Source organism: Lutra lutra, chromosome 14 (assembly GCF_902655055.1).
Source record: "Lutra lutra chromosome 14, mLutLut1.2, whole genome shotgun sequence".
Classification (NCBI taxonomy): domain Eukaryota; kingdom Metazoa; phylum Chordata; class Mammalia; order Carnivora; family Mustelidae; genus Lutra; species Lutra lutra.
In genome coordinates this window covers 5,711,971-5,727,608 of record NC_062291.1, presented here as the reverse complement: position 1 = coordinate 5,727,608, position 15,638 = coordinate 5,711,971, and the positions used below count along the sequence as shown (strand labels likewise).

At 44.5% G+C, this 15,638-nt stretch overlaps 1 protein-coding gene across 1 annotated transcript in view; it reads right to left on the bottom strand.

Annotated features, from left to right (window-relative positions):
• Window positions 1-13,549: 13,549 nt before the first annotated feature.
• Window positions 13,550-15,638, bottom strand: part of SLC35F3 (solute carrier family 35 member F3) — a 122,615-nt gene continuing 120,526 nt past the window's right edge. The window contains exon 7 of the mRNA XM_047703587.1: window positions 13,550-15,297. Coding sequence (XP_047559543.1) covers window positions 15,062-15,297 — 236 coding nt within the window. The 3' untranslated portion in view covers window positions 13,550-15,061. The remainder of the gene's footprint in view (window positions 15,298-15,638) is intronic.

Sequence of the window (15,638 nt, the reverse complement as noted above, 5' to 3'; positions counted from 1 at the left end):
ATCTGACATATTGCCAATGTCTGTATTGATTAGGTCCCTAGCCTTTGGTACTGCCTCTTGTTCTTTTTTTTGTGGTGAATTTTTCCGCCTTGTCATTTTGTCCAGATAAGAGTATATGAAGGAGCAAGTAAAATACTAAAAGGTTGGCAACAACCCCAGGAAAATATGCTTTACCCAAATCAGAAGAGATCCCAAATCGTGAGGGGAGAGAAAGGGGATAAAAAGAGGTTCAGAAAGAAAAAAGAAAAAAAAAAAAAGAAGAAACAATTAAAAAAAGAAAACCAATAAAGAAAAAATATACAAAGGAAAAAAATATATATATATTAGATAAACTAGTTAGAAAATGTTAAAAAAGAAAAGGGTAAAAGTTAAAAAAAATTAGCAGAAGAAGAAACAAAATTTGAAAAAGAAAAAAAATTAAATTAACTGCAAGGCTAGAAAATCATGGGGAGAAAGCCATGAATTCCGTGCTTTGCTTTCTCCTCCTCTGGAATTCCGCTGCTCTCCTTGGTATTGAAACTGCACTCCTTGGTAGGTGAACTTGGTCCTGGCTGGGTTTCCCGTTGATCTTCTGGGGGAGGGGCCTGTTGTAGTGATTCTCAAGCGTCTTTGCCCCAGGCGGAGTTGCACCGCCCTTACCCACGGCCGGGCTGAGTAATCCGCTCGGGTTTGCTGGGTTTGCTTTCGGGAGCTTTTGTTCCCTGAGCACTTTCTGTAGAGTTCCGGAGGGCGGGAATGAAGATGGCGGCCTCCCAATCTCAGGCCCGGAGGAGCCGAGAGCCTGGGGCCCCACTCCTCAGTGCGCCCTCAGAGAACAGCGCCCAATGACTCCTGTCACCCTGGCCTCCGGCCGCGCTCCGAGCTGACCGAGCCTGCGACCGGTTCAAGGTAACCCCGAGCTGAGAGCTCACTCCTTGGCTCTGTCTCTGTAGCCGGCTTCCCCGTTCTAATACCTGTGAGCTCTGCGACACTCAGCCACCCTGATCCTTCTGTGACCCTGCGGGACCTGAGGCCACGCTGACCCCGCGTGGGCTTCACCCCGGTTAAGCCTCTGGAGCAATGTCCCTCAGCGGAACAGACTTTTAAAAGTCCCGATTTTGTGCTCCGTTGCTCCGCCGCTCGCCGGGAGCCGGCCCCTCCCCCTGCAGTCTATCTTCCCGTCGCTTTGGATTCACTTCTCCGCCAGTCCTACCTTTCAGAAAGTGGTTGATTTTCTGTTTCTAGAATTGCTGTTCTTCTCTTCGATCTCCCGTTGGATTTGTAGGTGTTTGCAATCTTTAGATAAGCTATCTAGCTGATCTCCGCTACCTGAAGTAGTCTCAGCTGCTACTTCTCCGCCATCTTGACTCCTCCCCTCTACATTCTTTTTTTTTTCCTGTTCCTCAACTTGGTAATTCAATTGTCCTATCACCAACTGTGCTGATTTTTCCCTTTCTGCCTGCTTAAATCTGCTGTTGAACCCTACTGGTATATTTTCCTTTCAGCTATTGTACTTTTCGGCTCCAGAAGATCTGTTGGCTCCTTTTTATATCTCTTCATTGATACTTTCATTTTTGATACATAGTTCACATAATTTCTTTCTGTTCCCTGTTTCCCTTTCTCTCTTTCAGCATATTTAAGACAATTGTTTTTAAGGTTTTATCTGGTAAGTGTAATGACTGGAGCCTCAGGACAGTTTCTGTCCATTTATTTTGTTCCTTTGAATTGGCCATACTTTCATGTTTCTTGTGATTTTTGGTTGAAAACTGGACATTTTTATATTCTAATGTGCAACTTTGGAACTAATACTCTCTCCCTTACTTTTTCTGTCTTGTTCTGTGTTTGTGTTGTGTTTTTGGTTGTTGAAAGCCATAGTTGTCCATTTGTTTAGTGACTTTCCCAAACTATTATTGCAAAGAATGTATTTCTTGCCCTGTGTGGTCACTAAAGTCTGTTCCTTGTCTTTTGTTTGGCTAGTATTTTGACAGAGATTTCTTTGGATGCCACCAAACACACACACCGCAATCAAACACACAATAAGAGAGATGGAAAAAATCACCTCTTGCAATCTTTGTAGATTGGATCTGTGTCAGTGGCCTCCTTCAGCATTCAGAGAGGTTTGCACTGAGCTTGGAGATCAAGCCAAGGCTGAACATTTAGGGTCTCTCTGAAAAGACCCAAAGTGAAAGCTCAGGGTTTTTTTCTGAGCATGAGTTTTGTCCTTGACATGCATATGGCTTTCTCAATTCCCCAGTATACACTGGGTGGATTTGAATATTCTAATTTCCCAAAGAAACTTATGTCAACTTTTGCTTTAGAGAGTCTAATACAGGTTTAAGCTATAATCTTTTGCCTCATGCAGCTACGCATCGTTAGTTCAACCTGCAGTGTTTTCAGCAATGTCCATCACTTTTTTGGCCTGAGTTCTGCATTAGGTAAAACAGAGATGAGAGCCTTGCATCAGTCCTCCATGTACCCACCGGACCGGTTAGAACAGATATACATACACTGTGTATTGGTCTTCAAAGGCTGCTGTAACAAAATACCACGGACTGGGTAGAATAAACAACAGATTTTATTTCTTCACAGTTCTAGAAGCTAGAAGTCCAAGGTTCAGTTGCTATCAGGGTTGGTTTCGGGTAAAGCCACTCTTCCTGGCTTACAGAGGGCTGTTGTCTTGCTGTGTCCTCACACAGGCTCTTCTTATAAGGACACCCATCCTACTGGATTAGGGTCCCACCCTTGTGACCTCAATTAACCTTAGTTCTTTCCCTTAAGGCCCTTTCTCCAATACCATCACATCGGGGGTTAGGGCTTCAACATATGAATTTTGAGGGGGGTGTGATTCAGTCCATAACACATAATGACTTGAGGGTAAAGTCTCCACAACTCCCTCCAGAGCCAGGGACCAGAAATGTGGACTGCTGAGGTTTTAAGACCAACACTGCTGCTGTACTGGGGAGGACATGGGGGAAAGACAAGTAAAAAGATCACCATGAAATTTCCCACCATTTTGAAATTCCCATTTTTGAGTCTGTGCTCATTTGGTTGCCATAAACTTTTGACTGTTTTCCAGAGTTCTGGTAAAGTTGGTACTGACAATTCTTGGTTTTCCATGTTTCTGGGGGGAGCGTATCAAGAACTTGGAGCTGCCTTTCCTACCAATTTTCTGATATCAGTCTAGTCCACATTTCTTGAAAGCTGAGCTCTTGTAATCCCATTATGCCTAGGAGACAATACAATGGTTGGAACAAGAGAAGAGCTAAATAAATACTGAATACACACGGCAATCTTCGTGAGCATCTAGGCTAACACAGCACATGGATGCGAGCCTAAAGCTTTCTGGGAACTTCAAGGCTCTGGAAGGACCACTGAGGAACAAAGAATCTGGGGACTGGCACAGACCAGAAACTGCAGAAAACTGAGATCACGAGGAGTCACAAATGTCCAAATCCAGAAACTTGAGTGTAAACATGTTCTGCTATATTATATTTATGATGATTCTTCTTCAAATGCTTCAGGATGATGTGTGCATGTGGGAAAGTTCGTTAACCCTAATGTGTATCAGTATCATGGGATGGTTTAATTATCACTGCAAGTGGTAGAAGTACTTTGACAAAATACTTCAATTTTTATTCCTTGTTTAAAGAAGGCGTAATATCGCCAAGCCCAACAGACTACACAAGGAGTCAGCAAATTGCATCCCAATGGCTAAATCTGGTCTGATGTAAGTTTTTGTAAAACACATTTAATTGGAACACCACTACTCTATCATCTATATATCATCTTTGGCGTCTTTTGTGCTATGACATAGAGTTGAATAGTTATGACAAAGACCATACAGTCTGCAAAGCCTAAAATTTTACTACCTGTTCCTTTATAGTTGAAATTGGCTAACTGTTGTTCTGCAGCTTGGTATTTAAAGAACATTTTGGCAGGATATAACATCCTTGGTTCTCACTTTTCTCTTCAGTTTTTAGGAAATATTTCTCCATTACTATCTTGTTTTTTATGTCATTATTGAGACATCTAATGCCAATCTGATCATTTTTTTTTTTAAGCTTTGTGAGTGGACTCATCTTTGCTGGAGTTCCAGCCATTTTTTTTTCCCTTAAAGTCCAATGATTTTACTAGAAATATATTTTGGGATTGGCCATTCTGGGTCAACTGTCTCAGGTATACATTTGTTCTTTTCTGTGTACAGATCTTTTATTTCCATAAAATTTTCTTGAATTACTAATTTAAATATAATGACCCATTGTTTTGTTTTCTTTTCAGGGGACTTCAATAATTCATAAGTTGCAAACGTTGGGTTTTCTTTGTGGATTTTATATATCTATAGCTTTGGCCATATCCTTTTGTACCTATTCATTGATTTATCTTTAGTCTTGATTTTTCTAATTCTTCTACTTGGTCTCTACATTTTCAAATCTATTCTCTCTAGGTATTTTATAAAGTCTTCATTTCTGAGATGGTTTTTTCCCTTCATTTCTTGAGTTTGTTTAACTCTTATTCCACATTTTCATTTTTTTGGTCCATTTCTCTTCTGAGTTTTGAATTTCTTATTCAAGGCGTCCTCTCACATCTACACATGATTGATATTCAATGTTATTTAATTCATGTTAGGATAAGAACCGAGGTGGAGGGAGAAGAATGAAAAGATACTCAGGGGAGGAGGGGTTAAAACTGTATTTTAATTTGCATTTCCCTGACGACTAAAAATCTTGATGTTGACTAAAGATGTTGAGCATACTATCATGTGCTTTTTGGTGACTTGTGTATCTTTACTGGAGAAATACTTATTCAAATCCTTGGCCCATTTTTTAATTGGGTGGCTAGTCTTGTTGTTGAGTGTTAGTTCTTTATACATTCTGGATATTAAACCCTTATCTGATAGTATTGGGTAGTAAGTGGAGATTATTGGATAGTAAGTGGAGATTTTGCCAAGACTCAACATTGAGTTCAATGTGGAGAACTCTGGGCTTTCACTAGGAGTTTGGCTTAGAGGCTTGGACATAGTTTAGAAGTCGGAGTTTCCATTATGCAGGAATTTCCTGACAGAGCCTCAGTGTCTTTATTGGGGGAAACAACTGAAATGACTCAGAGACCACTGAAGGACATTTAACAACATCCAGGCCATTCCTAGCAACTGAAGTTTGGGTTGCATCAGTAGCCAAGCAATCCCCCAATTTAGGAACGATCATTTTAGATTCAGTCTTTCCTGTGTCAGCTCTGCATTAAGTGTTGTTAGTATCAACTTGCACCAGTGAGCCCCCTTTCCAATATTCACTATAGACATTAACAACTAGCATGTCAAGGATTCCCATAGAAAATGGGGACACTAGACCCTATGTGCCTGGGGAAACCCAGGGGATACACAGTTCACATTGAATAGGAAGTGTCTTATCTTTGTCCACTATGTACCAACATTTTCATGAATCTTAGGGTTATAGGGGAAACACTAGGATCACTTTGGGTGAAATAGGTAAACTTAATCATTATTTGACAAGGCCCTAGGAGAATTCTCTGATGCTGATTATTGGGATATTTAAGATTCCTGAGATGTTTACCCTGTACTGTCCAAGGAGAACTAACATAATTGTTATAAACTATGTTCAATTATTTAAAAGTTTATGAGAACAAGAGCCAATTCAATACACATTTATGTTCTATTATTTATGTGGGACTCTGCTGGGTGCAAAGGCAACAATGTAAGAAACACAAATTTGTTTTGTTTTGTTTTGTTCTTAAGGGTGTTAATACTAGAAGGAGGGAGAAGTCTCGACTACAATGTATGGTACAAGACAAAGAGAAATTGTGGGTTACAAAGCAGGCATGTTAATAGTCAGGGGGGAATGAGGAAGGTTTCATTAAGGAGGAAACATCTGAAGTACATATGTAAGAACATGTAAAATTTTGCCAGGCAGAAAGAGGGACAGAAGGAAGAATTCCATGGAGAATTAACAGCACTACCAAGACAAAAGAAAATAGAGTATCTTTGGGAAATAATCAGCAGTCCTGTGGGGTTGAAGGGCAGGAGATGTGGGGTGTTGTAATGACAGGTGAGTTTGGAAGGATTAATTACTGCTAAATTATGGTGGGCCTTGAATCCAGGATAGAGATTACAGGTTTATTTAATAAAGCATGAGAAGACACTGAAGATCTTTGGGTAAGACAATGACAAAACCCCAGCTCTACAGGATGTGGAGGACAGATCAGAAGACTCATAACAGCCTGGGTGATATGTATTAGGAAATGAAGTAGGATAGTGGTGTTGGGGATGGAGTGCAGGGGAGGGCTTACACATGATTTGGAGTTACGATACTACTGATTTGGATGTGAATAGCATAGTGGTTGCTGGTGTAAGAATAAGGAAGAAGTTAAGGGTGGTATTAAGATTTTATGCATTATCGTAAAATCATATTAATGCCAATTAACGCCAATAGGGTAAGAAGGAGGAGTAGTTCTCTGGGTGAGAAAATAAATTGTATAGCTTGGGACAGGTTAACATGGAGGGACACATGGAGAGAAATGTCTGGGATATGGTTAAAAACTCAGATTTGAAGGACTGGCCGAGATTTGGAAGTGATTTTCAAGGGCATGAAAATTAGAGTTACAAAACTGGATGAAAATGGAGACAAGGTGGCCTGGGATGGAAAAGGATGGGCTAGAATGTTCTTCAAAGGAAATAATTGCTCAAGGCTGGAAGACGTGCTACAGTGATGGCAGTGAGGATGATGATGATGAAGATGATGACTTCATTTACTGGGCACCTACTTACGTCGAGAGACAGTGCTAAATTTTCATACATATTCTTTTGTTTTACCTTGACGATCTTCTAAGTTAGGCTGTTTTTATTCTTATTTGACAGGTGAGAAAACTGAGACTCAGTCATGTCAGGTGACTTGCCTACGGTCACGAAACTCTAAATTGTAGAGCTGGGCTCTGAATCCAGTTCCCTCTGCCCCCAAATTCCATGTTATCAACCACAGCATTCTTGTGCTGTAGCTCTGCCCTGAACCTGGTGAGACTCTATTTCTAGGAATTTGAAGACAAAGACTATGAACCAAGGAAAAGAGAAGAAGGGTTAGAGACACAGAGATGGTAAAGTGGCATCAGTGTGTGCTGAATTCATCCAGGTGTAAGACTAAATGATCCATTTCTTTGTGCTGCAAATTCAGTCTTCCAAACAAATGTTCTCGTCATTCAGGGCAACGTGGGGAATATGAATGGATCATCAAACCTCCACTTCTGAGGGTTTTGAGCAAGGTGGACTGAGTGTATTACCCACCAGTGTATTCGGAAATATAAACCAGGGCACCTGGTGGCTCAGTCCGTCAAATGTCCAACTCTTGCTTTTGGCTCAGGTCATGGTCTTACAGTCACAGGATCCAGCCTTGCATTGGGCTCTGCGCTCAATGTGGAGTCTGCTTCAGATTCTCTCCCTCTCTCCCTCTGCCCCTCCCTGCTCATGCTCTCATGCTCACATAAATAAAAATCTTTAAAAAAAAATGAGATTTAAAAAAAAAAAAAGAAATATAAACAAGTGGGCATGTCCCATAGTCAGAGCTGTAGCAGGCAAGAGGCTGGTCAATTAAGTCCAGGAAGAGCTGTGGGGACCACACCTGGGTGTGGGAACACACTTATGAGGAGTGCTTGGTGAGCTGCAAACACGTACAAATATTGATTCTTGCTGCTGCTGTGTTGGGGGTGGTCGTGGTGGTGCTGTTAGGTGCACGCAAAGGGAAGCAGAGTCAGTGGGACAGAAGCAGGAGAGAACTGGGAGTGGAAGCGAAAGAGAAGGAACCAAGTCCATGATGGCAGAGAGGCTGACAAGAGAAGTCGGGGAAGGGTAGCCTTGTAACTTTGCTGGGGTGGGAAAAAAACTGCCATTAGCTTCTGTTAGAAATCTATACCAGAAAGGAACTTTGTGGGCACGATGGCATTTGTAGAAAATGCCCAGCCTTTACAGAGCTTTCGTACTCAATGAGTGCTTTCGAAGTCCCAGGAGACCTTTCTATTTGCCAAGCTTCCAGGAAAGCCCTAGACAAAAATCACTCAGCAGAGAAGCATACCCTTAGAGCCTTTCCCTCTGTGTGGTCTCCCCACAGCCCAAAAGTTGGGGGGGGGTCGATGAAGGCAGCCTGCTCTGCCTCTCCTAGCCACATGGCCTTGGGCAAGTCCCTTGATAATGACTTATTAGAGCTAAAGAACATTCTAAAGATTGTAAGCTGCTTTCACAAACCTATACCTGAGAACCCTGGGGACCAGAGTTTCATAGCATATTATGTATTTGATTAATCGTAGCATTTGACATTTAAGAAGCAGATGTCCTTCTTACTGTTTCTGCCTTCAAAATCTTTCTATTCATCTTGTGCTCGGAAGTCTTGATCAAATTATAAACATATAATGTATTATTAGCCCCAGGGTACAGGTCCAAAAATTTTTTTTAAGTTACCTTTTGGCATCTAAAATTCGAATAGCATTTTCCTATAGGATAAAAGATAGCAGAACATAGGTTATTTGCTAAGTTCTTAGAAACACCAAGACAAATGCTCTGTAACAGATAAAACCTAGAATTTGGGGAAGTCTAGAAGTCTACAAATCCAAAAATTAACCTGTAAAAGCTTTTGAGGCAATAATGTCCTTCGGTGAGTTGGATCTGGGGATGGTTAAATGTCTAAATGTGCTTTGGACTTTAAATAGGGGCTAGTGGTAAGATCTGGTTTAAAAAAAATTAATTTGGATTTCCAGAGATGGTCACTGGGCAGTAGCTGCTGGATGAGTCAATATCCAGCCCTAAATGGTATCATTTATACAAAATTTGTGATGTTTATACAGTGATTAGCTTTTTGTGGATGACTTATTTAAACAAAATTTGTTAACAAATGGAAGCAGCCTAATGGCTGGAAAGAAGTAGTAATCAAGAGCCCATAGTAAGTGCAGCAAAGGCACATGTGCATGCACCCCTCTCCCACACACAGGGACCATCTGGCGGAATGCCATTCAGCAGGGTTACCTCCAAGGCACAAATAGTTGCAAAATCCTTGACAATGGCTGAATTTCCATTCCCACAGGGCAGCCTGTTCTACACACTCCAGATTATACAAGGTCCTCTGCAAATTCAATAAATCAGAGAACGCGGAGAATGAGGGAACGCTGAGTAGGTACATCCGGTTAGCATAACTGAGCTTACAGTTCTTGTAAATGGAGGTGCAAGAGACCAGTGGTCAGGGGATTAAAAAAACCAAACTCTAATTCCTGACATAGAGGTGTCAATTGAGAAAAGAAGACCATGGGGGTACCTGGGTGACTCAGTCAGTTATGCGTCTGCCTTCTGCTCAGGTCATGATCTTGGGGTCCTGGGATGGAATCCTGAGTCGGGCTCCTGGCTCAGCAGGAAGTCTGCCCCCTCTCCTTCTGCCTTCTGTCCCCCCACTCATGCTCTCTCTCTTCAATAAATAAAAAATCTTGAAAAAAAAAAAAAGAGAACACCATAGTGATATACCACTATCTTTTCTTTCTTTATACCCAAATTGCCCCCTTCTTGGTGGGCACAGACCAGCCAGAAGGTCCATCAAACTGACCCATTTTCTGAACTTCTAGCAGAAGTGAGAAGAGCTACTTCCAGGACTCTCCTCTCTGGCCTGTCAAGGAGCACCGCCATTTTGAAATTGCACGTTGAAGATGAAGAGACACATGGAAGGGGTCTGGGTCCCAGAGCCGTTGCGCAGGGGAGAGCTCTCTGGTGACCAGGAGTATGTTTTGGACATGAATGAGTTTGGGCTACTCACTAGGCATGTGTCTGATGGCACCTGGTATCACAAAATGCCCCCTCTCCCCTCAGGCATGCTACTGCAGGTGGGCATAAACAGGGTTTCCAGAGCTATGGGTTAACTGTAGTTCCCCCCAGCCTCTGATATCCCCCACATCACTAGCTCTCAGTAGATTCCTAAGAAACTGAAGAGATCAAGTGACCAGCTGTTCTTCTATTTCTAATGAGGAGGAAACATTGGGGATTCCTGGAATGTCCTTCTAGAGATTTTTATGTTCCTCTGGTTTTTTTCCTTATGGTGAAGAACCTCTTCTTTAGGATGCCCTTCTGTGGAGATACAAAGACAAGTCAAAAACTAAGGAGGTACACTTAGTTTCTTATGTCCTCCTGTCACTCTCAGAGAGAAGCACCTGGGAATTCCCTCAAGCCCTTCGCAGGGCAATTCCTCAGTGGCGGGGATCCCTCTGGGGCCACTCTCCTCCATCACAGGGCTCCAGCTATGACTTACTGAGGCTCCTAAGATGACTGTATTCTTCAACACGGCACTTGCTGGCTTGTGGCTTTATGGGTATTTCCAAATATCCCCGGGAAACATATTCTTTTTTCAAGAAGAGAAAAAAAAATTACCATGTTTTGGTTCTGAGCTAAAATTCACAACTCATTACATTGTAACTACATGAAATCTCATTTCCTATGATTTTAGGAACTTGTTTTTTTTTTATAATTTAGAGAAGATGGACCTCGACTGACGTTTACTGGTATTTTAACTCAAGAGAAGGGTTTTTTTGGGGTGCCTAGCTGGTTCCCCAAACTCTTGATCTTGGGGTCATACGCTTGAGACTCACGTTGGGTACAGGGATCTACTTTAAAAAAAAAAAAAAAACGGAAAAGGTTTTCTTGAGAATTTGACAATGCTAAATACATAAAAAAATTAGGTAAGGCAAAATACCATTGTTCAAAATTTCTTTAAAAACACGTTTTAAGGGCACCTGGGTGGCTCAGTGGGTTAAGCCGCTGCCTTCGGCTCAGGTCATGATCTCAGGGTCCTGGGATCGAGGCCTGCATCGGGCTCTCTGCTCAGCAGGGAGCCTGCTTCCCTTCCTCTCTCTGCCTGCCTCTCTGCCTACTTGTGATCTCTGTCTGTCAAATAAATAAATAAATTCTTTAAAAAAAAAAACAACCACGTTTTAAGCACTGTGAGGAACATCCTCCTTATATATCATTGGTGCATTTCTTCTAAATCATTCCTATCAATTCTTTAAAGCAGTTTGACCGAGGAGCCTGCTGGGCCGTTGCAAGCCCAGCTGCATGGGAAGGATCTGTGGGAGTGTGAGTTGGAAGGATCCCTTTGGAAAGGGGCAGCAACCACCGATCTTCACACCGGGAGGAGCCTGGGGTCACAGGCAGGGAGCCCGGGGGACAGCTGGTTGGCGTGGTCCTCCAGGGTCTGGCATGCCTGGCTCCAGAGCCACAGTCCCGGGAGATCACAGCCTGCCAGCCAAGAGGAGTCCAACCCTTCCTCCCTCCCCTGGATAGCGGTGGGTCCACGTTGGAGCATCTGTTCCCTTCAGCTTCTGAAACAATGGAACATGCTGTTTCAAATAGGGATCACATGGTGGGCAGCCAAAAACAAGCCAATGACCCAGGAAATGTCCTCTCTGCTTGTAAGATTTTGGCAAAGGAATTTTAACTCATTTTGTGTGGGGCAACCATTTCTCTATTATCTATCTATCTACCATCTATCCATCCATCCATCCATCATCTATTTTTTATCATTTATTTTTCAAACCACTTTACTGAGCTATAATCCACGTGCCATGAAATTCTCCATTTAAAGTGTCTAATTTCATTGAATTTTAAAATATTCACAGAACGGTGCAACCACCACCACATTCCAATTTTAGAACAAATCATTTATTTTCAAAATTGAATATGCAGAACTCCCTATTATGCATCTTTGGCTAGATTTGGAAACACACCTGTTCTCCAGGGCGGGAGGTCTCTGGCAACAATGTCTTCTCTCCTGATTCTCTTTATCCTGGCATCTGCACGGCAGATGTGAGCAGGTAGGAGCTCCTAGAGACCACTCTTAACGGGTTGTAGCAAGGCGGCTGGTCACTTCGCACCCTCTGGCTGCACAGGACCGTATTCTGATGGAGCAGGAGGTAGGGCTGGAGGCTCTGAGGGTCTGGCACCTTGATCAGCAGCGGAGGCCCCTTAATCCCCTTTGTATCTTCTGTCTTCCCTCCTAATCCTCAAAAGGAGTGGAAATCCAAGAATCCCTGCCTTGCTATCCAGACTGGCCTCTAGAGGGCAGACGATTTCCCCAGACAGAGCGGAGATGGAGGCTGTTTTCCCAGAGTCACCCCAATGGTTCCCCTGGGAGGGAGTCTTCTCTGGGAGGGAGTCTAGATTCCTTCCGGGTTGGCCACAGCTCATCCCAGTCCTTGAAACCTGCTTGGGGTAGGGATCAGAGGTTGTGGTTTGGCTTCTTTCTGGAAAGAAACATCTCAAATCTCCCCTACTTTATTCCTGAAAGAGCCTTTAACCATTCCTAGAGTTCTAACCTTTTTTATTTCACATACTTAGCCTTCAAAGTTTTTTTTTTTTATTATTATGATAAAATATACATGAAATTTACTATGTAAGGATTTTTAGGGGTACGGTTCAGGGGCATTAAGTACATTCACATTATTGGGCGGCCATCACCACCACCCACCTCCCAGAACATTTTTATTTTACAAAATTAAAACTCTGTCCTCACTGAACGATAACTCTTCATCCCCAGCCCCTAGTAACCACCATTCTACCTTCTGGATCTATGAATTTGACGACTCTGGGTACCTCACATAAAGAGAATCCTATATTTGTGGATTTTTGTGACTTACTTCATTCGGCATTATGTCTTCAAGATTCATCCATGTGGCAGCATCGTCAGATTTCCCTTTTTTTAATTTTTTTGTTTTTTTAAGGCTGAATACTATTCTGTTTGTGTACATGTTGTCTATTCAGCCATTGGTGGATGCTTGGGTGGTCTCCAACCCTCGGCTGCTGAGAACAAGGCTTCGGTGACCAGAGTGTACAAATATCCCTTCGAGCCCCTGCTTGCAATAATTTTGGGTCTTCATGGCCTTTTATGCCAATGGGAGAATGAGGTGACTCTACTCCAGGGCTGGGTTTCCCAATGTTTTCACATTATGGCTTACCTCCAAAATGTTTGCTTGGCCCCTTGAGGACACCGGAGGGGTCTGGAGCCCAGACAGAATTCTGGAGGGGACTCATCCCGGCTCCGCTGAGGGGGTGGAGGGGATCCCCCTCACAGCACACACTGGACACGTCAGGCAGGGACCTCTCTGCCTTGGACAGCTCAGCTCCCGGTTTCCGACCCCACGTAGCAAGCAAACACCCCATGGTGTGGAGGAGCCTCTCTAGGTGTGGCTGGAAGGATGAGGTGTCCTCGCCATCTGCTCTCTCTGCTCACGCCCCCCTCCCACCCTTAGAACACCTCTGTTTGCAGCTGCAGAGTGAGAGACATTGAACTTCACAGCCCCCGGCTGGAGCTGCCTGGAACAGAAAAGTGTGCGTGCTACCGAAGCCGGTACAACAAACTCTCCAGAGCTGGAACGGGGTTAGGATGCACAGGCAGAAGGGAGGCGGGGAGGGGAGCTGGAAAATCATGTCCACATGGGGACTGCGGCTGCCGCTTGGAGGCAGCTAGGAGAGGCTGGTGCAAGTTGCTTGGATGAACGAGTCCATGCGGAAAAATGAGAGAGAACAGTGACACCCAGGGCTGAGTGGGGAGGGATGGGGCAGGCAGGCGCCTGGAGGGAAAGGAGAGGGGGACAAAGGAGAGATGGAGGTGAGTTTAGGAGCCCCTGCCCATGTTTTGCTTTCGAGACCGTCAACTCTGTTGTTCCAGTAAGAATTTTCTTCCTCTGAGGTGTCTGGGCGGGTTTGCGTGCCTGATGGTTCAGGAGGGTGGGACCTACTGGGAGCCAGGGTTAAGGCGAGGAGGGAATGGGCACAGTGGGGTTGTGACAAAGTGGCCACCAACGCGGTGCAGAACGCTTCTTTTTTAAATAGTTTATTAATCTGTTTGGCCAAACAGGTAATGGAAACAGAATAATAATTTGCTACAAAGTTCAGGTCATGAATGCCCCTTTCCCCTAGGAAACGAAAGACTCCATGGTCACAGAATGCACCACTGGGTTATGACAACATTTCAAAATAAGGTTTCCATTTCGTATGTAACAATGTAAACTTCAAAAATAGTAAACTCTAACCCCCGTGTCCCTCTTGACAGATCTATCACAGATAGAATTTTCTGGCAGACCTAAACTGTGTAAGTAAACAGCCTGGTGCTTTAAAAGTTTCATAAAAAGGTTTACAGATTCGGTAGATAATTTTTCGATCTTGGTCATGGAGTAAAAGCAACCAGCAGTTCACAGTCTCGCCGTGTCCATCTGACATGTGCAATGCACACCGCTAGCCATGTTCCCTTATACTGGTCGTCAGCCTGTTGTTTTTGTACACATACACACACATAGTTTTGTTTCTAAAGATTTTGTACATCTAAATTATAAGACGGCGCCAGTGACTTACAATGTCACCTTGCTTCACGTAGGTAAGGACAAAAATTCTGTAGAAGGCACTATAATTTCTCTTGCACGATCTTACACACTCACGTGAGAGCAGGCCAGCTGGGGCTCCAACTCCTCCTTCCCTCTCTCTAACCTGGCCGGGGCCTGTCCTCCTTCCCCTGCCACCCCCGGGGTCAGCCACTGCCGGTGGGTCCCGAAGTCCGTTTTTGCCTTTCTGCTTCCTCTCTTCGCATCCATCCCTCCATCCATCCTCCAACCACTCAAAGTGACTTACAGTTGTCTTTTGGTTCATTTGAAATCCCTTAAAATTAAGAGTACAGCTCTGGTATAAAACAAAATGTGACCCTACCATAGCTGGAAAATAATCACAGTGTGCAATGTCATTTGCAGTTGCTAAGATTCAAAACACGCGCCCTGCCTCTTGTCCCCCCGAACACTGACACTGACATTGACATTCATTTCGAAAGGGCCGGAGGCTCGTCTCTTCTCTTCCACTTGGAACTGGTACCCTTAGGTGAAAGGTCTGATGTGGGAAAAGTGCAAGCAAATTGGACATGCCAATAAATACCGTATAACTTACCGCAGGTTACCGGAACTGTACAGGTATGTACACACCTTACCCAACCGAGGGTCCCCCGTCCGGAGCAGACCTCCGAGGCCCTAACCCGAGCGTGAGTGATCGCCGCAGAGTCCTGCAGGGCCGCGGTCAGCGCGCGAAGGAGGGCCGGGCCCTTCGGCTCTTGCTCTGAGGCCCCGAGCCCGGGTCCGCACCGCCCTCCGCCGTCTCCTCCTTCTTCCTCACTTTGAGGCGGGTGAGAAGCTTGATGAGCCAGACGTCCCACTCCTCGGGCAGGAGCAGGAGGAGGAAGCCCAGGCCGATGATGATGATGGCGATGACCCGCACCCCGTTGAAGACTATCTTACTGGTGTAGTGATCCACCACTGCGTGAGACAGAGAGAAGCCGGGTTACTCCTAGACCCGGCCAGGCCCGGGCGCAGGGCGGGGCCCGTGGGCCCCTAGTGCGCCGGCGCGGAGCTGCGGTCTTGCTAGACCGTGGAATCTTCCTCGGCGTGGCTTTGCTCCTGGCGGGCGCGGGAGGCCTCGAAATTTTGTAACAGCCCTCGGGTGTGAAACTCCTCCAGACTGACCTGGCGCCGCAGTTCAGACACTGACTTGCGTGAGGGACGGAACAACTGGGCAATTGGAGATAGGCACACACACAGCACCCCAAGTTTAACTGGGGCCACCCCTGGGTGGCAGGACACTGAAAACGTGACTGCTT